This window comes from Dromiciops gliroides, chromosome 5 (assembly GCF_019393635.1).
Source record: "Dromiciops gliroides isolate mDroGli1 chromosome 5, mDroGli1.pri, whole genome shotgun sequence".
In the NCBI taxonomy this organism is placed as follows: domain Eukaryota; kingdom Metazoa; phylum Chordata; class Mammalia; order Microbiotheria; family Microbiotheriidae; genus Dromiciops; species Dromiciops gliroides.
The window spans coordinates 218,549,914-218,574,001 of NC_057865.1; the positions used below are offsets into that span (position 1 = coordinate 218,549,914).

General features: G+C 43.3%; 1 protein-coding gene across 5 annotated transcripts in view; it reads left to right on the forward strand.

Annotated features, from left to right (window-relative positions):
• The window catches only part of SCN8A (sodium voltage-gated channel alpha subunit 8), a 199,973-nt gene that overhangs the window by 167,206 nt on the left and 8,679 nt on the right, over positions 1-24,088 (forward strand). For 3 of the 5 annotated variants that reach the window (XM_043968390.1, XM_043968391.1, XM_043968394.1), the window contains 6 exons: positions 5,800-5,973; positions 12,006-12,128; positions 18,851-19,135; positions 20,897-20,950; positions 21,535-21,672; positions 22,961-23,065. In XM_043968390.1, the coding sequence (XP_043824325.1) occupies positions 5,800-5,973; positions 12,006-12,128; positions 18,851-19,135; positions 20,897-20,950; positions 21,535-21,672; positions 22,961-23,065 (879 nt within the window). The remainder of the gene's footprint in view (positions 1-5,799; positions 5,974-12,005; positions 12,129-18,850; positions 19,136-20,896; positions 20,951-21,534; positions 21,673-22,960; positions 23,066-24,088) is intronic. The other 2 variants (XM_043968392.1, XM_043968393.1) reach the window with 1 other exon arrangement.

Genomic DNA, 24,088 nt, shown 5'->3' on the forward strand with positions numbered 1-24,088 from the left:
CAACAAACAGCAAGCAAGCACAGTGGGATCTTGTGTCCTCTCACCTTCCAGTCAAGTGTGTGACTTGAAAGAGTCTTCCTGTTCTTCAAAGATGCCCTCAGGGGCAGCTAGGTGGTGCAGTGGATAAAGCACTGGCCCTGGATTCAGGAGGACCTGAGTTCAAATCCAGCCTCAGACACTTGACACTTGCTAGCTGTGTGACCCTGGGCAAGTCACTTAACCCCAGCTGCCTCACAAAAACAAACAAACAAAAAACAACAATAACAATAAAGATGCCTTTAATCATTGTCATAAAGATTTTATAGAAATGAGGACAGAGGTATTGAGTTGGTCATTTTGGACATCCTCTTGGCAGTAGTAATAACAACTTTAATTTTTCCTTAGTTGTGGGGCAGCTAGGTGGTGCAGTGGATAAAGCACTGGCCCTGGATTCAGGAGGACCTGAGTTCAAATCTGGCCTCAGACACTTGACACTTACTAGCTGTGTGACCTTGAGCAGGTCACTTAACCCTCATTGCCCTGCAAAAAAATAAAAAATTTCCCTAGTTGTTCTGTATCTTCTGCTCTTTCAGATAACTTGAGAATCCTTTCCCCAATACCTTCAAAATTGCATTTCTTCCTACATGGATTTCTTTTCTGTGCTCTTAATCTGGTCCAGCTGTTCTGCCTGGGCTAGTCATCCGTATTGCCATTTCTACTCCCTCATTTAACAGGTTAGGGGCTGAGATGTTAGAGTCCAAATACGATTGTTTCATTGTCATTAAGGAAGAAAATAAAATATTTTGCTAATAGAAATGCTGAAACAGCCATTCCGGTTTTAATTTGTTATCCTTCCAATTTCAAAGATTTTTCATTTGGGTTTTGAATTTTTTTTTTCAATTAGCAAAATCCTATCTTTCTTTCCCAGCTCTTCTCCTTTGCCCCTACCCCTAGAAACCCCCAAACCATTGTAACAAATAGGCATCAAATAGGCAAAACAAATTCCTGTACTGGCCACATCCAAAAGATAAATGGTTCATTCTGTATCCCGAGTCCATCATGTCTCTCTAAGAAGGTAGAGAATGTTTCATTGTTAGCCCCCTGGAATCATGGTTGCTCATTACATTGTTCATAGTAGAGTCTTTGAACATTGCCTATTTTATTGGATGACCTAGCCCACCTGTGTATGGCACCTAGCTTTCCACAAACTTACTCAACCCCTTAACATTGTTTTATGAAGTCATACTTAATTAACTTCCACCATCTTCTTCTATACAGTCTTGTAAATGAATAGACAGTGTCCCAAAAATCATAGTGGGATTTTAAAATTAAAACTCTTCGAAAGCAGAACTGCCCTAGGCTGCCATTCCCCTACTTTGGCATGGAGATTGTGTGTTTAATGACTGAAGTAATTTCTGGGTTCTTTTGACCTCATCCTTGTGACAATTTTTTTTTGTGGGATTTTTATTTATTTTTTTTTATTTTTTTTAAACTAGAACTGTGCTTTCATCAGTTTAGGGAACTCCCAGGGAAGAGCTCCCTCTACCAACATATATTTTTGGTTCCTGAGGCATTAAAAGAGTAAGTAACTTGCCATGGTTCACACAGCCAGCTTGTTAGAGGCTGGCCTTGAGGTGGGTCTTCCTAACTCTCAGGCCAGTTTTCTTCAATGCTTCTCAAACAGTTGATTTTTATCAGTTAAATTTCCTTAAGAAAGGTGGGTGGGGGGCAACTAGATGGCGCAGTGGATAGAGCACTGGCCCTGGATTTAGGAATACCTGAGTTCAAATCTGGCCTCAGACACTTAACACTTACTAGCTGTGTGACCCTGGGCAAGTCACTTAACCCCAATTGCCCCGAAAAAAAAAGAAAGAAAGAAAGAAAGGTGGGTAATCGCCCTCAGACACTTAACACTTACTAGCTGTATGACTCTGGGCAAGTCACTTAACCCCAATTGCCTCACAAAAAAAAAGGGAAAAAAAAGAAAGAAAGGTGGGTAATCAGTTGCTGGTGTCTTTTCTTCATTCCATTACCCAATTCTTAGTGTCACTACCTTGTCTAAACTGGGTAGATTTGAGCTGTTCTAATTTGACACTCTTATCTTCTCATCTTTATCCTTTTTTCCAATTTGGAATTGGGTTTTGATTTTGGTTGTGACAAATTGGTGTTCTGACAGCACACAGGCTGCTGGTTCAGAAATGGCTTCCACATCGAAAACTATTCATTTCTTCTATGCTAAGATTTGTTGTTTTCATAGTGCTTACCATGCATAACACCTTCTAATTTTCTTCTTGAAGAAAGACACTTCTGTCTATGTCTTTGACTGCTTTCATTTCTTAATACTTGAACTGTACTTGCCATTTTTTTCATGTACTCTCCTTTTGCCCATCTTTGCATTGAAATCACTAAATACTAAGGTATATGTTGCCTTCATTTGGAAGGCCTCATCAAGCTGTTTATAGAATTTCTTGACCTTTTCATCCTTTGGGACAGATACTGGTCCACAAATTGCCATGGTTTTCATAATGGTATCTTTGTTTATTCTCATAATGAGCACCACAAAGTATAATGATCAAGCATCCCATGATATAATGTTTTGTGTTTCCTTTGGACACATGGTGAAATATACTCCAACAGTTCCTTTATTTGTCTTTCCCAGAGGACGGACGAAGCATCCAGCTCCAAATTCCTTCTACTTTTCATTTCTAGCAAGGATGTCAATATTGACAGGACTCAGTTGCTCTACTTATGTGAAATATGTTAGACTAGAATCTCATATTGGTAACATCAAAGCTTAAATCGATCTGTAGAAACATCAAAAGACCAAGTGATGCTTAGTCCTCTTTGCTCCTATTCCTACCACCCCACCACCATGACTGTGAAGCTTCAGGAAGCCAAATGAGTCTATGGGAACATTTTTCATTTCTTCTCCATTTGCAATGACCGAAGAATTAATCACCTGGTGGCCCACTTACTAGGGAAGAGCCCCCTTCATACCTAGCTAGTGACACAACCTTTGACCAGTATTATACTTGTAGGTCCTTTAAGGGCTTTAGAAGAAAGAAGTGACAAGGTCCCTGCATTTGAGAAACTTACAGGCTAGTTAAGGAGATAAGACATTCACACCTGGAAAAAAAAGAAATCATCAGAAAAGAATTTATAATTGAGTGCAGTATGTATAAATGTTAATTAAGAAAGTGATCCCTCTTCTCCCCCTCCTCCTCCTTTCCTCCCACCTTCAAACAATGAAAATGACAAAATCAATACCAGGTCTTTTTATTACTCACTTAACAATATTCTGATTTGCCTCAGCTGAGTGAACAAAGGGCATTTTATGAGTGAAAGTTTATTAAGAACCACAAGTGTTCCTGAATCTGTATAAGAAGATTGTACAAAATTAGGCTTGAGGTTCAGAATCTAAATGAGGTCGAGAAGATCAGGAATTTGGTTGTGGTAGATAATAAGGAATTCAATAATGTATGGCAGTGACTTGAGGAACTTAAGAAGGATTTCTTGAAGATAATGAAAATTAAGGGGAAATTTGTAATGCCTCATAATGCCTATATACAACACCAGAGGGTTGCCCTGGGGCCAATGGTCTCCACCTTCAAATGATTGCTACTTGAGAGCAGCTAGGTGGCGCAGTGGATAGAGCACCGGCCCTGGATTCAGGAATACCTGAGTTCAAATCCAGCCTCAGACACTTAACACTTACTAGCTGTGTGACCCTGGGCAAGTCACCTAACCCTCATTGCCCTAAAAAATAAAACAAATGATTGCTATTTGCTACTTGTACACTTAGACTGTGGGCCTTACTTTGGAGGAGGAGAAGGTCACAGATGTTGGGATTCAGGAATCCCACATGAACATCTGACAGCACCAAAAGAACTAACAGATGCATAGCCTGAGCCGTCTTTGAAAGATAATGAAGCAGAGGCAGCTAGGTGGCGCAGTGGAAAGAGCACTGGCCCTGGATTCAGGAGGACCTGAGTTCAAATGTGACCTCAGACACTTAACACTAGCTGTGTGACCCTGGGCAAGTCACTTAACCCCAATTGCCTCACCAAAAAAAAAGAAAGATAATGAAGCACCCTCCCTGGGTTCAAGAGGACCGGAGTTCAAATTTGACCTCAGACACTTGACATCTACTAGCTATGTCACCCTGGGCAAGTCACTTAACCCTCATCGCCAACCCCCCCCCCAAAAAAAGACTAGACCCAAAGAATAACCATTAGTGATTCAATGACAAATTGGAAGCAAGTCCCTGTGCTTGATGCTGTGCTGTTTAACATTTTTACCAGTGACCTGGACAAAAGCATAGATAGCATGCTTATCAAATTTGCAGGTGATGCAAAACTGGGGGAGATAACTACCATGCCAGGTGATAGAATTCAGAAGGATCTTGCCAGGCTAGAACACCAGAACAAACTTAATAGAATGAAATTCAATAAAGTCTTGCACTTAGGTTCAAAAAAATCAACTTCACAAGTACAAGATATGTTGGCTTGGGGAGAAACTTGAGACAGGGACACCAATTAGCAGGCTACTGTAGTAGTGTAATCTAGGCTAGAGGTGAAATCAATTGGTGGTTATATGAGTGAAGATAAGGGTCAGATGCAAGAATTGTTGTGGAGGCAGGAACAGCAAGACTTGGAAAACCTAGTGAATCTTTGGGCAACAGCTAATGATGAGGAGCTAACAGTGCCATATGTTTGAGTGGAAAGATAAGAGTTCTGTTTTGGACACACTGAAATGCTTGCAGAACATCCCAGTTGGAAATGTCATATAGGCAACTGGTGAAACGGGATTAGACCTTGGGAAAGAGACTAGGGCAAGCACATAGAAGTCATATGCCTAGAGCTATTAATTAACACCCCCCCCCCCCGGGAGCTTATAAAATCGCTGAGAGAATTGTAGAGAAAAAAGGAAAGAGGGTCCAGGGCAAAGCCTTGGGGGATAGCTGAAGATAAATAGCACATTGTGAATGATGATCCAGCAAAGGAGAATGAGAAGGAGTGGTCACACAGGTAGGGGGAGAACCAAGAGAGAGCAGAAGCAAAACAAAACAAAACAGAAAAGAGCATCCAAGAGGAGAAGGTGGTCAACAATGTCAAAGGCTGCAAAGAGGACAAGGAGGAGGAGGATTAAGAAAAGGCCATTGGATCTGGCAACTAAGAGATCACTGGTCACTTTAAAGAGCAGTTTCAGTTGACTGATAAGGAGGTGGTTTCCCTCATTAAAGGTCTTCAGGCAGAGATTGGATGCCCACTGGTTGAGTGTGTCAGAGGGTCAATTCTTGTTCAGTAGGGGTTGGATCAGATTGTCTTCAAGGTCCTTTCTGAGATTCTTTGATCCCCCAGAGCTGTAGAGTATTTCTCTAAGTAAGATGCAGGAGCAGAGCAGGGACTTTCTACTTTGGGGGAGTAGGTTTATTGTTATCCCCACTGCTTCTTTTAAGCACAGGGGCCTTGCTTGATTCAGCCCCATTGAGCTTGGGAAATGAGTCTGGTCCTCTGCAGTGACATGAGCTGAAAATGGGAGTTCCCAGTCCTCCTTTCTTAATTTCCAAGAAACACAAGAGTTGGAAGGAAGTGCTAGGATCCCCCATCCCCTAAGATACCCTCAGCCACTGAATGCCATCTACAATATTTATATTGCCTAGAGACTGAGTCATATAAAAAAGGCCCATAGCAGAGGCAGGAGAGACAAAAGAAAGATGGTTGTGTGCCCAAGTGCAATTGAGCAGGATGACTAATGCTGCACTGGGCCTATTCATTTGGTGACCTCCAAAGCCACAAGTGGCGGCTATTTCTTTTACAGGCTTTCGAGGACATCTATATTGAACAGAGGAAAACCATCCGCACCATCCTGGAATATGCGGACAAAGTCTTCACCTACATCTTCATCCTGGAGATGTTACTCAAGTGGACAGCCTATGGCTTTGTCAAGTTCTTCACCAATGCCTGGTGCTGGCTGGACTTCCTCATCGTGGCTGTACGTGTCTCACTTACTACTTCTCACCCTTTCTAGCAAGGAAATAGAAACAGGGAAACTGGGCCACCATAACTTCTTGGGAGGGTCTGCTGGGGCTAGGCTGGGGAGTAGAGGCTCGGTGTAAGGGTAGATGGAGGGGTTTGAACTTTCAAGGGACAAAAGTCTCCAAAATGGTGGGTTGGAGTAGTTGTGAACTTCATAAAACTGAGAATACTTTGGGCACAAGTCAGCTAATCTTTAGCTCCAATATGTCTGACATTGAAAGGGTCTCTGAAGCAGCAGCTGGGGGCTGGGAATTGCAGCTATTGGTCTTCAAATTCTTTGGCCAGAAAACAGCCCAATGGGGAACCTAATGGCAAACAGGATGAGAACGTCCTCCAACTCCAGATCTCCCTTTTTCTGTTATTGGGGGGGGGGGGTGGAACAAATTCCAGATAGGGAGGAAAGCAGTGGAGAATTGAACTTTCAGAGTTCTCCTTGCAAGGCCCAGAGACCTAGAGGCATTATCCAATTTAGTTTGATTCTCTCCCACACTTCTCCGAATAATGCAACACATATGGAGAAAGGGTAAGACCTGGCGCAAGAAAACAAAGTTGACCAGTTGGTTCTCTGGAAGGAGAGTCTATTTCCTAATACTCAGGTTGTATAAACTGAGTCTGCTATAGAAACAGGGCCTGGCCTGCCTGTTGATGTTTTAAGAAAGTCATATGGGGAGGGGGGAGTCATATTGGACAAATCTATCTCCAACCTCCTTCCTCATTAAGAACCAAACATTAAAAGACTTTTATTCTGCAATTCCCATGCCCCCCTATGCCTAAAGACTACTTTGGGGTGACAGCAAGCATTACCTGGGATGTTGTTTTTCTGAATGTTTTCTTTGCAGTTGAAGGTCACATTGCCCATGACTCTTCCTTAGCTCCCCATTACTTATTCCTTGTTGGCTTTATTAACAGGGAAGGTATTTTTTTCCTGAGTAATAACCGAAGCCCTCTTCTTCCAGCTGAAGCGGCCTTTTAAGGAAAGGGTGAATGGAGATGGCAGAGGACACAGCGCCAGGGCCCGTGGAGAATTCATTCCCTGCTGAGTACAGGAAAGTGCCAACGAAGCAAGGCTGCATAGAGGTTCGGTTAGTACAGTTAGCTTGCAGGCCTGATTGGCAACCCAATGAGAGAAATGCTGAGGAACCAATTTAGATATAGACGGAAGCCCATAGAAGTCACTGTCTTAGGAAACAAGCCCAGAGATGGGAGCTAGAAATGTTTTTTCCTCCACCTCTACAGCTTCCTTGTACTTGGCTCCAGTGCCACCTTCCCAAAAGGCTGGTTCTGTTCTATTTCAGCACCTTATGCTGAAGGCCTAATTTCAGGGACGTTGGACTTCTTGCTAGAACTGGACCTGGTGATAAATGTAATAGTTTGCTTGGATAGAGACACGTCAGTAAAAAGACAGAAAGAGCTCTCAGTGTTCCTTTCAGTCTGGTTCAACTGGAGCAACTTTGAAGCTGGAGTGGAAATGGAGTAGATCTCAGGTGATCTGCTCTGAGCCTGGACCCACTCTTGTTCCAGGTGACTTTGGGCTGGTTATAGGAGCTCTGGTCTGTCTCATTGCTTTATTCTGAATTATCCTACGAAAAACCATGGAGGCCCAGTTCATGTTTTGACTCCTTAGGAGTCTAGAGCCAATAGGAATTCCCAAATAAGCCTTAAATGACCCCCTTTTCTAGATCTTTAAGAGACCTAAGAATTTATATGTTAGGGTAAGTTCTTTCCCCTGTACCACCCTGCTCTAAATTCGTTTTTCCAGACCCTTTTGAGGTAAACAGCCCTGTAGTTTGGGTGTATGTGCCTTGAATGGTATTCATTAGGTGTTATAGCTACTAATTAGATACTTTTCTCTCCTCCAGCTCATCATTCTTTCATTCATTCACTTGACAAATATTGGTTGAATACCTATGTTGTGCAAGGTTCTGTGAATGATACAAAGATTACAAATGTGTAGCCAATAGACACAGCTTGGAGGCTTCACCGGGATGTTGACTTGTCATTGTATGTATCATCCTAGGGCAGAACCCAACATAGCATCAGGGAGCTTCTCTACCTTCTTACTGATTAAGTCAGGCAGCATTCTCTGACCATCCCTCAGCAAGCAGTTACTATACACAGGCACTGTGCCACACCCTGGGAATACCCAGACAAAAATGGCCCTGACTGCAAGAAGATTCCATTCTATCAGGGGAGACAGGTACATATCCTGAATAAAAACAAAATGAAGACAGGGAGGGGAAGCACTGGCAGCTGGGGGTGGAGAATCAGGAGTAAAATGTGAAGCTTGAGCTGAGTTTTGAAGGAATTTGACAAGGCATAGGGGATGAGGGAAGCACCTTCCAGATCCCAGGGCCAGCTCTGTGATGGGAAATGGATTGTTGTGCGCCAGGGCAGCCAGAAGGCCAGGTTGGCTAGACCATGCTGAGAGTGTGAGAAGGGGAGGGACGCAGAATCACTTAGTACCACCTTCACGTTGGAGTTGGCAGGAAGGGCCAGAGCTGTCACCATCCCAGCAGGTGCTCTCTTTACTGCCCATCTGCTTAGAGAGCCGAAGCTCCCTTGGCACTTTTCTGCAAAAAACAGCAGGTATAAATTTCAGGTCCTGAGTCAGTAGACTGACTCTCAAAGGCTCCTCCTAGCTATGTGTGCCCTGTTGCTAAGCCACTCCCTCTGCCCATTGCTTTTTAACCAGGATGTTTTTACATCTAAATCTGTTTTCCCTCACCATGTTCGTTTAGTCTAACAGATTTCCTTTCCTCCCTGACACACCTCCCAGGCTGCTGTACTATGAATGCCACCCATATCATTTTACCCACTCTCTTTTTCAGTGTCATGAGGAAATTCAGGTAACTTCCAGGGTTATTTCTTTTTTCTCTACAAGACAGTGGAATCTCAAGGGCATGAGTTTGGAGTCATTTGTGTTTAGATTCTCATCTACACTGGAGACACTTCATCCCATTGCAGTGGGGACAATGCGGGTGGGGTTATGCTCCCTTTCTCCACAGAGAACAGAGTTCCCTTCAACCCTGGGATAAACCAGTGTGCCAGGCTCAGAGTTGGAGGTCTTCAAATTGGACCAACTATCTCCTGGAATTGGTAACCAGGGAAACATTCTCCATTCAACAATGTTCACATCAATGTGGAAATCTCTTGGCATCTCCTTCATCTTTCCAGACCTACACCATCCCCCCAGACTCCCCACATGTCATCTCCCTGATCTTTCATTTTAGGTTTGAGCCTCCCTTTAGTTCCTTAAACCAGCCTATGGGTTTTCTACATATTTCCCCTGAAGGCCTCAGAATGGAGACTTGGAGGCTATTCAACTTATTGTGTAATGAGCCAGGCAGCACTGTCTTTGCCCATCACCGCTGACAAATCTCTACAGGACTGTGACCAGTTGAGCAGACAATCTATCAACAGCAACCAGAGACAGGTCATCTATGGCAGCTTCTGAATTGGTCTTTGTATCCCCCCAACACCTTTCTCCATTTAGGTGGTCCTATTTGTCTTAGGATTAACCACCCACCCTGATGAGCTGGGTTCTATGTGCCTTGTTTAGAAAGCCACTAAGGAGGGGGTTAGTAGGCTTTTTATAAAGACGTGGTTGAACAAGACAACTGAGGGTAGGCTTTGATCAGAGGTACCTTGGTGGGGCCAAGACAGTTTCATCAGATGCATGCATTAATGTCTCTCTCAGGATCCAGTACATTGAAAATGACTACAGCTAAGTATCTATCATCTTCATAGGGAAAGGCTAGGTTAGGCAGCAAGGAGGGATTAGGAGGCACTGAATGGACTTTAAGGGTCCCGTTCTGCTGGTGATGATGAAGAGAACTAAAGATTGGTTGGTGCTGCTTCTTTTCCTATTTTCCCCTACATTTATCCTGGGCAAGATTGAAATCTCAAGCATGGGATCTTGTGCTGACCATGTCCTTTGTAAATCTTTTGGGTGTTACTGTTTCCAGTAATATTTGGGATGCTTCCAAAGCCCTAACTCCTTTTTAAAGGAAATTCCTTGGAGCTTGACTCACCTGCCCTGCTAAGATTCTGTACCTGGATGGTGCAGGATGCAGATTCTCTGCATGCATGCCTTGGGTAGCCCTACAAGATGACTTTTACTTCAGAAAACCTACTGGTGGTATCCATGAGCATTGGACATCCCCGGCTTAAGAAATAAGCTTCACTAAAAGTTCCAGTAACTTAAAAAAATCCAAATCCTTGAGTCATTATATCGTTGGAGATCTTAATTTCCCCCTACCCCAGGCCCACCTATGCCAGTTTTCTACTTTGATTATTCCTTCTTAAAGAAAAAAAAAAAACTCTTTGTTCAGTCCAGAGGCACAAGAATTACCTATTTAAATGCTAACAGAATACAGAAAAGGCAGCAAATAAAAACTACTCGGTATTTTTCCAACTCTGCCTTAAAATGTTACCCTATCAAAAAACAACAACAAATTAAAGATGGTCCCATATAAACTGGGATTTTTTTTTTTCAGAATCAGATTAGGAAATAATAGTGAGAGCACTGGTTGCTAGAGATCAGTTTCCCAGCTCGATGAAGAACAGCTAGTACGTAGACAAATTCAGGACCAGCGCAGTCTTAGGAGCTGTCTGTGCCTCTCTGCCTTATACTTACATGTAGTTAGAGGCCATTGGGCCACAGTAACTGGTGTAGGCATTTGTGTAAATCAAGGTAAGTGTGACTCAGCTGGAGAGATGAGGGAGCATGACAACCTGGAAGCCCTCAGGCACTCCCTCTCTTAACCTATGGTCCAGGGAGGTCCAGATGCCTCAGTTTTTGCTTCCTCTCCATGTCTAGTCAACTCTTGATTGCTCAGAGACATTTTTCTTACCTCTTGTTTCTCCTGTCGCCTACCTCTCTGGCCATTTCACTGCTCAATTGCACCTGAAATGTCTTTTAAATGGGAAGACCCTTAGTTTGGAAGTTCCAGGGAACTGGGTTCTGGTCCTGACTCTGTTACTGACTGGCTTGGGGACCTTGGACAAGGCAGTTCTCTGGACCCCAGTTTCCTTATCTAAAAAGATGAAGAGATTGGATTAAATGACCACTAAGTTCTCTCCCCATTTTAAAATTCAGTGATTCTGACCTAAAAATTCCATGACCTGGGGTTCAGAACCTTGAGAACGGGAGAGTAAAGCTCTTCACTAGCTACTGGAAGGAGGGGGGATTTGGGGAGCAGGATTGTGGATTCAGTTAACCAACTTAACTCTGCATCTTGGATGATTAAGAGTTGACTGTGACCTGGAAGGAAGCAATGAATGGACAAGGATTCTGTAAGTAGGCCAGGACCCTCTTCAGTGAATGCTCATTTTTCTGGTTCTTTGCAATTGGGAGTTTTTAGGTCTGATGTGTTGCTTATCTGGTATATTTTATTTGTTCATTTATTAACTCATCAAACTCTTAAACAAATGGTGTTTTGTCAACTGTTACCATGGCCACCCCACCACCAGGATTAAGAAAAATTATCCCTATTGGAAAACCAGTGGTGAATAAACTGAGGCGGGGACAGCTGGTGCAGTGTGTGTGTATTTATCTGTATTCTTTCTCATAGGTACCTTTAAATTTGTCTGGCTTAATTTAATGGGAACTTCTGGGACCTGCAGAGACTATAAAGGGCGAGGGTAAGGTTCTTGTCATCTCTTCAGGCTCTTCTCTTTCCAATGGAATTTCCTCCCTCTTACCCTCCCCCTCCAGCCCTCTTTTTTCCTTTCTGACCCATTTGTGCTGCCTTCTCTCACTTTTCTCTTCCCTTTGTGTGTTTTTTACTTCTGCCTCTCTCAACCACCTTTCCTTCCAGGTCGTTTGAGTCAAGTTGAAGTAGGCAGCTGGTGCCACCCACCTTCCTGTACCCTGGGGGGCCCAGTCTGTGTTCTCAGTGCTAGGGGCTTTGTTCTAACCTTCTGGAACCTCTGCTTTCTTTCTTTCTTTTTTTTTCCCTTTTTTTTTTCTCTTCTGTTTCTGTGTAGGTCTCTTTAGTCAGCCTTATAGCTAATGCCCTGGGCTACTCGGAACTAGGTGCCATAAAGTCCCTTAGGACCCTAAGAGCTTTGAGACCCTTAAGAGCCTTATCACGTTTTGAAGGGATGAGGGTAAGATACTCAGAGCAGCTGATCCTTCTGCATGCCGATGGAAACTGTTTAAGCATGCTAGAACTGATCACACTGGTGGAAAGATCATTTTAAAAAAACTTGTGATACAGCTGCTGACTTGATCCTCCACTCTTTTTTTTCTCCCTTGCATCCTCCCCTTAAAAAGGGAAGTTGCATTAAGCCGCCTCATCACATGAATATTGCCCCTCCCCTCTCCCAACAACAACATGCCATTCACAAAACACGTTAACATTGGCTGTTCTCATTTGGCCTGGCTTTCCTTTAGCACTCAAGACGGCTTTCTGGGCTGTTGACTCAATAGGGAGAATCACCAGGTGCAAAGAAGGGGAATTCTAACCCACAGACTCATTGGAAAGTCTAGGCTGCACTCAAGGAGAGAGCTGTGTAGGGAAACCCTTGGAGGGCTCAGTGGCCTAGAATCACTCACAAAGCCGCTGACTGTGAGGGGGTTTCTGAGGGCCTAGAACCACAATAACAGGAGTGGAATTGGGGACTGGGTGGAATTCGGCCTGACCAGGAGAAGAGATGGATGGTTCCCTCCCCCCCTCCCCCAATTTAATTCCTCTTATTGCACCTTGTTGTTCTCAGCCCAGTCCAGATGAGGACTGGCAGCCTTTGTCTGATAGCAAAGCTTTCCTCTTCACCCCCTCCTCACTCTTCCCATGCTGTATGGACCCTTGTCCTATCACTGTCAAATTAGTAACAAAACACCATGCAAAAGTCTTGGACGTTAGTAAGTCCTCCAGAAATCTCTCAACCGCCTCCTTCCTCTTGTTTTTGGGCACTCCACTTTCGAGTCCAAACAATGCAAGGTGTAGTCACCCTGCCAACAGAAAAACAAGGCTCCTCTGATTGGGTGCCTCTTTCTGGGGGGTTTTGGGTTGTTGTTGAAATAAATTATTGTCCCCTCAAAAAAAAGTTAATTTGATTTTCTAAAACCAAAACAACTGGGACAACTGACTTCGGGCAGTAGCTGTTGCCCAGCAAATATCAGAGAGGTCTATTGCCCTTCATGAGACCAAAAAAAAAATAGACATGTTTCCATTCAGATGTTGAATGCATGCAGGAGAGCAAACCAGAGGATATGTAGAGAATTTTCAGAATATCTCAAAAGAGACTATTTGGGTTGGATTTGCCTTCTGGAATCCAAAAATGAAAATTAAACAGTTGTACGTCTCCGTGAAGCAAGCAAACTTGGGACACTATCTGCCAGCACAGGGTTTCTGAATTTGCTTCCTGTCCTGGAATCACTGTTCTAGTTTGCCATGAACCTACCTCTAGAGGAACAGGAAGCTCAAGATTTCACTGGGTCTTTGTAGAGTTTATTGTATTTATCCTGCCAAGTACCATTTGCAACAACCTCATTTCCCTACTGTAGCACAGTCACAGTTGGGTCTCCTAAGTGTGAGTTATCTTGTAATCTGCCATGAACCCCTGGAAGGTTCTGGAAGCTTAGTTCTCCACTGGCTTATTGGAATAGAATCCACTCCTGAAAGTCTGAATTGATCCACTTGAAATTCCACTTCTTCCTCCTAAAGATAAGAGAGTTTTCAGAATGTGTTTCTCTGCTTCAGTGTTATGATTCAGAACTAAGCCTCTATAAAGAAGGAGAATGAGTGAGCAGAGCAAGGGGCTAAGCATCCAGAGCCCTTTTCTCAGCTTGACTCACAGTCATGGAACAGAGGGTTAATGATCTCCCTGCTGCTCAAGCTTATTCGAGAGATGTCAGTGCAGTACAAAGACCACATCAGCAATGTGATAGGCTATTTAAGCCTTTTCCCAGCTCTGAGACTTCCAACAGTAGATCCTTAAATCCAGCACATGTTGCATACACGTACGTTTGCCCAGTTGACCCACAATGCCATAGACTCTGATAGATAACGACTCTCCTGAATTAGATTTGTAGTACATACAGAAAGCTAATGAAGACTGCATAATAGACCTTAGTTCTCCCACATCCCAATGCCTAGAGGCTTTTCAACTTTACTGTCTTGAGTAAGAGCCTTCACTGGCTCTCAAACCAATAACAGCTGCCTCATTCAGAAGTTATCTGAATGCAGAATGGTCTCTTTCATTGGCCCTGCCCCCATTTTCTCCCTCCTCAATCCTCTTTCCCCTCCTCTCCAGACAGTTCCAGTCCCCATCCCAAAACAAGCATTTCCTTCCTGCTAGCTTCCAGGCAAGAGCTGTGAGCCCAGAAGGCTCAGAATGGATTGTCAGAATTGGAGGAAGCTTCTTACTGGTGCTATTCAAATGAATGTTAGGACAGTGAAACTTCCTGCTTGGGTTGTCTCCCAAATTGATATAAACAAGGCTGTGGACTCTCCCAAAGCTGGACTTTTAATGATAAATATCCAGTGTAGGAAAATTGTGTTGTAAATGTATCCCCCACAACATTTGATTAGTTGGCCTTGTGTCTTGTAAAAACCTACACTCCCACTGCACAACTATCTGTCAGGCTAATGCAATAAACAGGGGTGCTGAGAGCAAGGCAGAGTGTTTGTGGAAGGAGGAAAGATGGGAAGGACTCTGGCCATCCCCTGGAAGGTCCCTAGAAAGCAGCCTCCATGGGCCAAGATTGAATACAGCCAGTAGGCCCTCAGCCAAGCATCATCTGTAATAAGTGGAACTTCCAAAATCAAATTTATTCAAGAATTGTTTTTTTGTTTGTTTGTTTACCTTTGTTTTCCTTTTAAGCCAGAACTTTGAAATATATCCTCCCACCCCCCAGAAAAATCTTTAAATCTCATCACCCAAACACTCTCACCACCAATGGGCTCCACTGTCACTGTGCTACTTTAAATCAGGGCTCTGACCCTTACAAAACAGCTGTGCTTCGTTTTCATTTTTGAGAGGAAATAGATGTCCCCAACCCCGTCTGGTGGAAACTGACTTCAGTCTCTCTTTCTTTTTCTCTCTCTCTCTCTTCTTCAAGCCAAAGTCCAGAAATTTGAAATGCTTGTGCTATTGGCAAAGGAAATCTGCAGTGTAGTTCTTTGCTTTTCTCTCCTTCATAGTAGTCTGCATTCTAAAGATCTTGACATGCTACTATATTATTGAGGACATCAAATAATAATGCTATGACACATGCATGTATTTTTGTTAGTTGTCAATGCACAATCTGCACTGGAAAGCCATGTTCCCTCTGCCAGATGTTAAAAATTGATTGCCAGATTTGATGTATTTATTGAGCATCCACAATGTGCTAAGTACCATGGAGAGGTTACAGAAAAGGATTTTAGAACAGTGCCCTACGTTGGGATTTAATCTCATCAGTTGAATATAATCTGTCCACATTTCATTGTGCTTTCATCAGCTAGATAAGATGACTGTCTGTAGTCTAGTTTTGGCTAATCATCGTTGATAATACTATCCACATCTAGACAAGTTTATAAGAAATGAGAATGAATGCCTATGTAAAGACAGACTACTTTCATTGAACCAAAGGCTGGATGGCCCACAGAGGAAGTTTTAGGAAATAAAATTTCTAATATATTTTAGTGCCTAATTCATTGATCCCAGCAGAAGAATATGGATTAACATTTGTCCTGTCCCCACACTGTACCAGATCCTGTGGACTAGGAAACTGGAATGAGAAATCAACATAGTTCTCTGCCCATTAAGAGCTAATGTAGGGGGTGGCTAGGTGGCGCAGTGGATAAAGCACCGGCCCTGGATTCAGGAGTTCCTGAGTTCAAATCCGGCCTCAGACACTTGACACTTACTAGCTGTGTGACCTTGGGCAAGTCACTTAACCCCACTGCCCCGACCAAAAAAAAAAGAGCTAATGTATTAGTGTAATACAGTGAGACAGACAATATCATCTCTGTATGTATATGGCTTGACAGCTAATTACAGAATGGAGAAAAACAATGAACAAATTCATGAATTCTATTTGTATTTGCTCTTCTATTCATGAAGCTAATTTGAAAATGAAATGGCTTCCCTAATTGCCAGTAAATGAGCGTGCCAATAAGTGCAAGTGCCAATAGATGAGTGTGTTTACATAGTACATTCATATTTGAATTTCATTCCGGTCCACCCATGTCTTTCATGCCTCCAATCAAAGAGAAAAGATTTTGTAATATAAGAAGCAGCCTGGCATAGTGGGGAAAGCCCTAGATTTGGAGTGAAAGGACCTAGATTTGACTCCCTGTATAAACATGGGCAAGTCACTTCTCTCTGGGCCTCAGTTTCCTCATCTCTACAATGAGTGGTAGATTAGATGATCTCAAAAGTCTCTTCCAGCTCTAAGTCCTATAAGCAAAATAATAATAATAATAATAATAATAATTAGCCATTAAAACATAAGCATGACCTGAAAATCAATTAACGAATTGGCCCAAACTTCTTCCATTCTTTGAACTTGTTCAGCTGTGACACATCCCCAGGTAATAGGGTCCTTGCCTGTATACACTTGTATAAATTAGCCTAGGTTAAAGATGAGTCAGGGGAGTCTTCCTGGAAGAAGAAGTCTCCTAATCCAGTTTTAAAAGCAACATGTTTGGCTTTCGTAACCTTCTGCTCAGGCGTACTTCATGCAGATTTGTCAGGTTCTCTATATCAGAGTGCTGTGTTCTTGTACACCAGCTGCAAGGCTCTGAATTGGGCCCTGAAGTCAAACTCTGGAATCTTTATGCAGCTTATTCCCAGGATAGCTATGGGGCTGATTAGTCCATGTGGGAAATATCCAGCCCCCTCAATCCTCCCCCCTCTTTTTTTCTGTTTCTTCTTTTGCTTATTTCCTGCTTGGTCATTCCTCTGACAAAAGGTGAGCAGGGGCAGGAGGAAGAGGAGGTGAAACTGAAATCAAACCCATTTTATAATTTGTTAGCTGTTCTTATTTTAAAAAGAAGAGAGGAGATTTTAGTGAGGGGGGAAATTGAAGCTTTTGGTCAAAATGAGATTTGCACGTTGTCTGTGGATTTTAATTATCTAGGCTTTCTCGAGCTAGACTAATTTGACAATTTTATACCAATGGGATTCAAATGACTGAACTAGTGGATCTTGGAGAGATTCTCTGATCAGAAAGCAAAGAGATATTCACCTCCCAAACAATTCAGAGAGCATAAATTGGAGACAACTACAACTCATATTGTAATAGGAAGACCAGGTCCACCAGTTGTGATAGAAGGAGGATATTCCTCCTCCCCTGGAAAGAGCAGATGGCCCTTCTCAGCCCTGTATTCTGCAGAGTGACAATACAGTCTGTGGAGATAAGAAAGAAAGGAAGCCTAGTCCAGAGGTTCAAGACAAGATCAAGACAAGATGTCAAAATCACTGACATCCTTCTTGTGTTTGGTAACTGAAGACAAATCACACTGAGTTTATCTGTACTGTGAGCAACTGGTTACATTTCCTTTAAGGGAGAACTAGGAAAAGCAATTCATTCCTGTTATGATGATGATGATGGCTAACATTTCCATAGCACTTACTATGCGCCAAGCACAGTGCTAAGCGATTTTCGATTATTATCTCATTTGATCCTCACAGCAACCCTGGGAGGTAGATGCCATTATTGTTCCCATTTTACAGATGAGGAAATTGAAGCAAACAGAGGTGAAGTGGCTTGCCCAGGGTCACCCAGCTTGTAAGTGTCAGAGGCCAGATTTGAACTCAGATCTTCTTGAGTAATAACTAGTACTGGATAGAGACAAGTCTAGGTCTCCCTGAGTACTAGCAGAGTATTTTTTTTTCTTACTATATGACTTGTTTTTTAAAGTGTTTTGAAATCCTGTAAAGTGGCATAAAAAGTAGAAATAATAACCAGCTACTTTACAAATTTTCAAGTGCTATATCACTTTTAGTCATTTTCATCACCTACATTGTGAACCCCCAAAAAGGGACCTAGGAGCTACAAAGTAATGATTATTTCCTTGTTTCTGATTTTTGGTGTTACAATCACTGGTCCCCAACAAGTGCCCTTTTTTTGATTAGACACTCCTTTGAGGGTTTTGATGGCATTTTAAAATGAGATTGAAGAAGCGAGTCAAGCTTGGACCCAGCAAAGGGGCATCAGCATCAGACAGGGCAGGCTGTATACTGCCTAATGAACCAAAGGCTGGGCAGCTTTCAGAAACCATGAAGGAGAAAGAGCCTAAGTGAAAAGCACATGGTTCCAATTTCATTTGACTCTGTTCGGTAGAGGGAATATAGCTTTTTTCCTTGAGCCTGCAAAATATGCATGCTCAGCTATTGCCTGAAACAAGATAACTGGTCTTGCCTAGTCACAAAAAGACTCTATGTATTGTTCACTGACTCACTGTTATCTTCAAAGGGCAGTTCTCTGGTTGATCTTGAGTGATCGTACCTTGTTTTGCAGTGGGGGAATGTTTGTTAAAGGCAGCTGGGAAGCTTGATGTTGCCCCGGGACTCCGCGGATCTGGCCATATTTTACAAAGAATATGGGATTGGGGAGGACGACCTAATAAGTTGCTGCCTAGGACAGAAGTCTTGGGACAACTTGGGCTGGAGGATTTATTGGCACTGAAATTTTGGCCCATTTCATTGAAATCCTCCTGAAATACAGTTCACAGGCCTGAATAGATTTGATCCTTCCTGTGGAACTGTCCAAAAGAGAACATGACAGCCTCCTGACCGACCAGTCTAAGCCACACAATATCATTCCCCTCCTGGAAATGAGGAAATGTGCCCTTGGAAGCCTCCCTCCATGTCTAAGCTTTCTCCCCTTTCCAATGCAGGTGGTGGTGAATGCCCTGGTTGGTGCCATCCCCTCCATCATGAATGTTCTGTTGGTGTGCCTGATCTTCTGGCTGATTTTTAGCATCATGGGGGTGAACCTGTTTGCAGGGAAGTACCACTACTGCTTCAATGAGACCTCAGAGTACCGCTTTGAGATAGAGGAAGTTAACAACAAATCAGACTGCGAAGCGCTTATGGATGGGAACTCCACTGAGATCAGGTGGAAGAATGTGAAGATCAACTTTGACAATGTCGGGGCAGGATATCTGGCTCTTCTCCAGGTGGTAAGTTGTAATATTCCTCAACCCCCAGATATCGCTGCCTGGTGCCATCCCTTGCATGATTGCATGACCTTGCAAGCCAAGGTCACAAATGACTTTGCTTAGGTCAAAGGCCCAAGCTAATTTTATGATTTCTAAAGCCTCCCCTCCCCCCACAGCAAACACCCTAATTCTCTCTTTGCAAGTATGGTATAATGGAAAGAGCTCTGAACTTAGACTCATGAGAGACCTGGGTTCAAATCTGGCCTGTGATACCTATTAGTGTGACCCGGAGCAAGTTCTGTAACCTCTCCAGCCTTCACTTTCCTTTTCCATAAAATGTAAAATTCAGTAATTTGAATTATTTCCTCAAATGTTTGTTGAGGGAATCCAATGAGACAATTGTATGTAAAGGGCTTTGAAAACCTTAACGTGAGCTACAAATGTAAATGTCAGATAGTGGTAATTCCTAAAGAAGCTTCTAACATTCAATATCTTATTTAAAGAAATTCTTCTCTCACAGCTCAGCAACATTCTTCTGTTTGGCAACTGCTAAAAAAAAAATGGACAGAGGAATAACAAAATGGTGGTTTAAAGAGGGAAAGGCAAGGCTGCCTATTCATACTGGGCTGGCAAGAAGCAAGTCAGATCCAGCAGGGGCAGTGGAGTTGGAGACAGATCCTAGTATACATAATCACTTGTATTAAGGTCATGCATAACTTGTGCAGATATATGCCTAGAGTGGAAAATTACAAAGACAGTGTCCTTGCATATGGTAGTGTTCTGGAACTGTCACTCAAACTCAGCTTCATACTTAGCACCAGAGGAAGGTCACTGCAACTCTAGGGAAGACTGCCTTGATACAGAATGGATATATATTAGATATGTGTGTGTATGTAATATGTGATATATGCTTATAGATATGTGTGTATAGAGAAAGAGATGATTTTTCCATTACTACATAAAATTCTACAGAATTTACTACAGGATATCATTCTACCATACCTGGTTTTCTTCCTGCCCCCCAACCTCTTAACCCTGTCTCATAACTAGCTTAGATTTTGACCAGAGGGGGCAGCTAGGTGGCGCAGTGGATAAAGCACCAGCCCTGGATTCAGGAGGACCTGAGTTCAAATCCGGTATCAGACACTTGACCCTTACTAGCTTGTGACCTTGAGCAAGTCACTTAATCCTCATTGCCCCACATCCATTGGCACAACCCTGTGACCCCATCCTATTGGCTTCACTGGAGCCAAGTTTGTAGGCTCTCTTTATTTGAGCAAATTCCCTCTTTTGTCTAAGTTTTAGACCTCATGAAACATCTATTCCTCTCTCATGTGTCAGTATAGGTCTTTCCCAGGCCATCTTTGGTTGTATTCAATGACTTGAACAAAGTTCCCAGAGGAGGGGACTGTATAAACAAATAGTTGGGAAATGCTGTGTCCAAGCCAGAATGTACCTGGATTCCCACAGAGCAAAAGCCTCTTCCCTCCTGAATGCTCCCTGAGACTCAAGCCCGTTGGGGAATTTCCTAAGTCATGGCACTTCTGCTTGTCCCTCCTCCCCCATCCCAAAGCAGGCCAGGGGACAGCTAGCTGGCACAGTGGATAAGGCACCCACCCTGGATTCAGAAGGATCTGAGTTCAAATCCGGCCTCAGACACTTGACACTTACTAGCTGTGTGACCCTGGGCAAGTCACTTAACCCTCATTGCCCCACAAAAACCAAAACCAAAGCAGGCCGGGCTGCTGCCTGTACCATCTAATGATGGTCTTTATTTGTCAGGCAACCTTCAAAGGCTGGATGGACATCATGTATGCAGCTGTGGATTCCCGAAAGGTAAGGGTGAGGTGATATAACATGTCCCCTCTTGGTTTGGACAGAAAGCAAGAGGGGGGAGAAGGTGAATTTAGTCTGAGGAAGTGTTTCTGAAAATGTTTGGGATTGGTGTCCTGGGGCATTTGCTACATTCCATGTTTATCCTGGTTTCCCCCCAAAAGTCCATCCCTCCCCTAGGTGATTAATCACTCCTAGAGCTCCAGATGTTGATTACTGCTTAGCCCAGATGGGGTGCTGACATCCGGGGCCCCTGCACAATTCCATTCCCAGCAGAGCAGCGTGTCTCCCTCGAGAGATCCCCTTTTGTCCATGCAAGGTTTGGTTGGGAGAGGTCCATTTTATCCCCAGAACTCTAGAGCCAGTCTCATGAGAAGCAGAAGGTTTTCTTCCATGTTCAACATCGAGAGAGAATGAGCAATGTGCAGTGTCCCCCACCACAGCAGGAATGACCAGGGGTAGGACACAGGGGTTGCTGTTTTTCATACATAACAATCCCTCCAACACACACACACACACACACACACACACACACACTTCTGAGGGGAACCTGACTTTGGAATTTTTTTTCTCCTGTCTCATGGCAGCCTGAAGAACAACCTAAATATGAAGATAATATCTATATGTACATCTACTTTGTCATCTTCATCATCTTCGGCTCCTTCTTCACCCTGAACCTGTTCATTGGTGTCATCATTGACAACTTCAATCAACAAAAGAAAAAGATAGGTCTTCCCTCCTCCCTTCCGGGCCCCCAGCCTGCTCCCCCTGTGCTCAGGGTAACATGGGGCCCCCACCAGTGGAGCTTCTTCTGACTCACAGAATCCTAGAACCTGGGAGTTGGAAGGGAAGGAGATCAGAGGTCATGTAGGCCAACCCCAGTCTAGGACAGAAAGCCCTTCTGTGACAGCCTCCCCTTTTTCTCTCTTTTTCAGCTCCCTATTCACTGGCCTTGTCACTAACACTCATTTTTTGGTGTTTCAGGGGCTAATTATGCAGCATGCCGATTATCCAAGTTTTCTGTTTTCCTCCCTCTTCTTGTCAGCTCTTGAGCACCTTAATTACTTAGTATCTTATTGTCTAGAAGTCAGAACCAAAGAGAGTCCTTCTGGTGGTGGTTGTTGTTGTTTTAAGGGTGATAGGAGAGGAATAGCAAATAGGACTCAATCAATCAATGAGTATTTATTAAGCACCTGCTATGTGCCAAGCACTGTGAATTGCTGTAATTTGAGGCATTTCATTTATTCTTGCTAACTACGGACCTATTTCAGGCTTATATAGCAGACTGTCATTCATTTTATAAGCCAGCTGCAACTAAAAGAATTCCTAGGGATTCTCTAATCTATTTTGTTAAAATTGATTTTGGGAGGTATTAAATATTACCTGAAATAAGATTTGAAAGTCTTATAACTTTAGAATGCCTTATGTTTTTGTGGGCTTTTACTTTTTATTCTCCGTACCTCTTAGAAGAGGTGGCATGTCTGGGATATACTTATGTGGTTGTAAAAACATTTGTATTTATTTAAAAAGTTATTACCCAAGGGCAGCTAGGTGGCACAGTGGATAAAGCACTGGCCCTGGATTCGGGAGGACCTGAGTTCAAATTCAGCCTCAGACACTTGACACTTACTAGCTGTGTGACCCTGGGCAAGTCACTTAACCCCTATTGCCCCACAAAAACAAAAACAAAAAGTCATTACTCTCTTAAGAGTAGGTACTCAGTATAAAGAAGGCTTGTCAGTCTCCAGGAAGATTGGGACTTTCCCCTACCCACCTAGTGACTGGAAGGACTCAGTAGCCACACAGTGGATTGGGTCTTCTCTAAGTTGGATCTGAGAAAACTCAAGTGAAGGGCAGATGGAGCTAGATCCCCAGGTTTTCCCTAAACAAAATCGACCTCCCTCTTACCTTGTCCCTTAGAACTCCACTGGGAGGAGATTCAGAGTGGAAGAATAAAAAGACAAGTATTTGAGCACAAGTTGTAATGGCTCTTCCTCTCTTTCCTTCCTTTACTTTGGAGGTCAAGACATCTTTATGACAGAAGAACAGAAAAAATACTACAATGCCATGAAGAAGTTGGGCTCCAAGAAACCCCAGAAACCCATCCCCAGGCCCCTTGTAAGTGTATTCTTAGAGCTGTGGGCAAGATGGCAATGCAGGTTGGAAAAAGAAATATCCTAGCAAGGATAGCAAGGAAAAGAGTACAGGATTTCTCGCCTGTGCTCTCTTCCTTACTGAACCACACCATCCAGAAGATCGGTGGGTAAGGAGAGTAACAACAACTCCGGGCCTTTCATTAGTGGCTGGTGTAATACGACGAAGGAGCAAAGGGTTGTCATGTTAACAGTAACTGGCAAAAAGCCTGGTGAGACCAGAGGTTTAAATGAACAAGAACTGGCATGGAGAATGAATCCAAAAATACATCTTTTAGTTACTGTCTTCTCAGCCTTTCTCCATGAAGCAAGTGTTTCTCGATCCAGGCTGTAACTTGAAATTAGCAGAGAGTCTATGTCCAGCCATTTGGGAGGGTCAGAGAGAGCAGTAGAACAGAAAGCTAGCTTAGGTCTCTGCTGGTTCAAATGAAAGCCCTTGGGGGCAGCTAGGTAGTGCAGTAGATAAAGCAGCAGCCCTGGATTCAGGAGGACCTGAGTTGAAATCTGGCCCCAGACACTTGACTTACTAGTTGTGTGGCCCTGGGAAAGTCACTTAACCCTCATTGCCCCGCCCCCCGAATGAAAGCACTTGGCATGAGTTGATTTCTTGGGTAGGATCATTTGGCAAATAACAGCTAAGAAAAGACGCACCACAGCCAAGACTTCCCATGTTGCTCTTCCTCCAACAAGTGCCCCCTCCACTTCGTTGATAGGTTGCTGAACTGGTTCTATAGCAGGAGACAGATAACCTGCTTGTGCTGGGAAAAGAGATCACCCAGCAATTTGGAACTTGGAATTTAAAAAAATAAAAAAAGAATGTGGAAAAGGGGTATCAGCCAGCAGCCCCAAGTTTTTCCTTTCTTCTAGGCAGCATCCAAAACAGGAGTTCTTAACCTGGGATCCATGAACTTGTTTGTTTAAAAAAAAAAACTTTAACAATGAAATGTCAGTAGAATTAGTTTCCTTTGCAATCCTATGTATTTTGTAC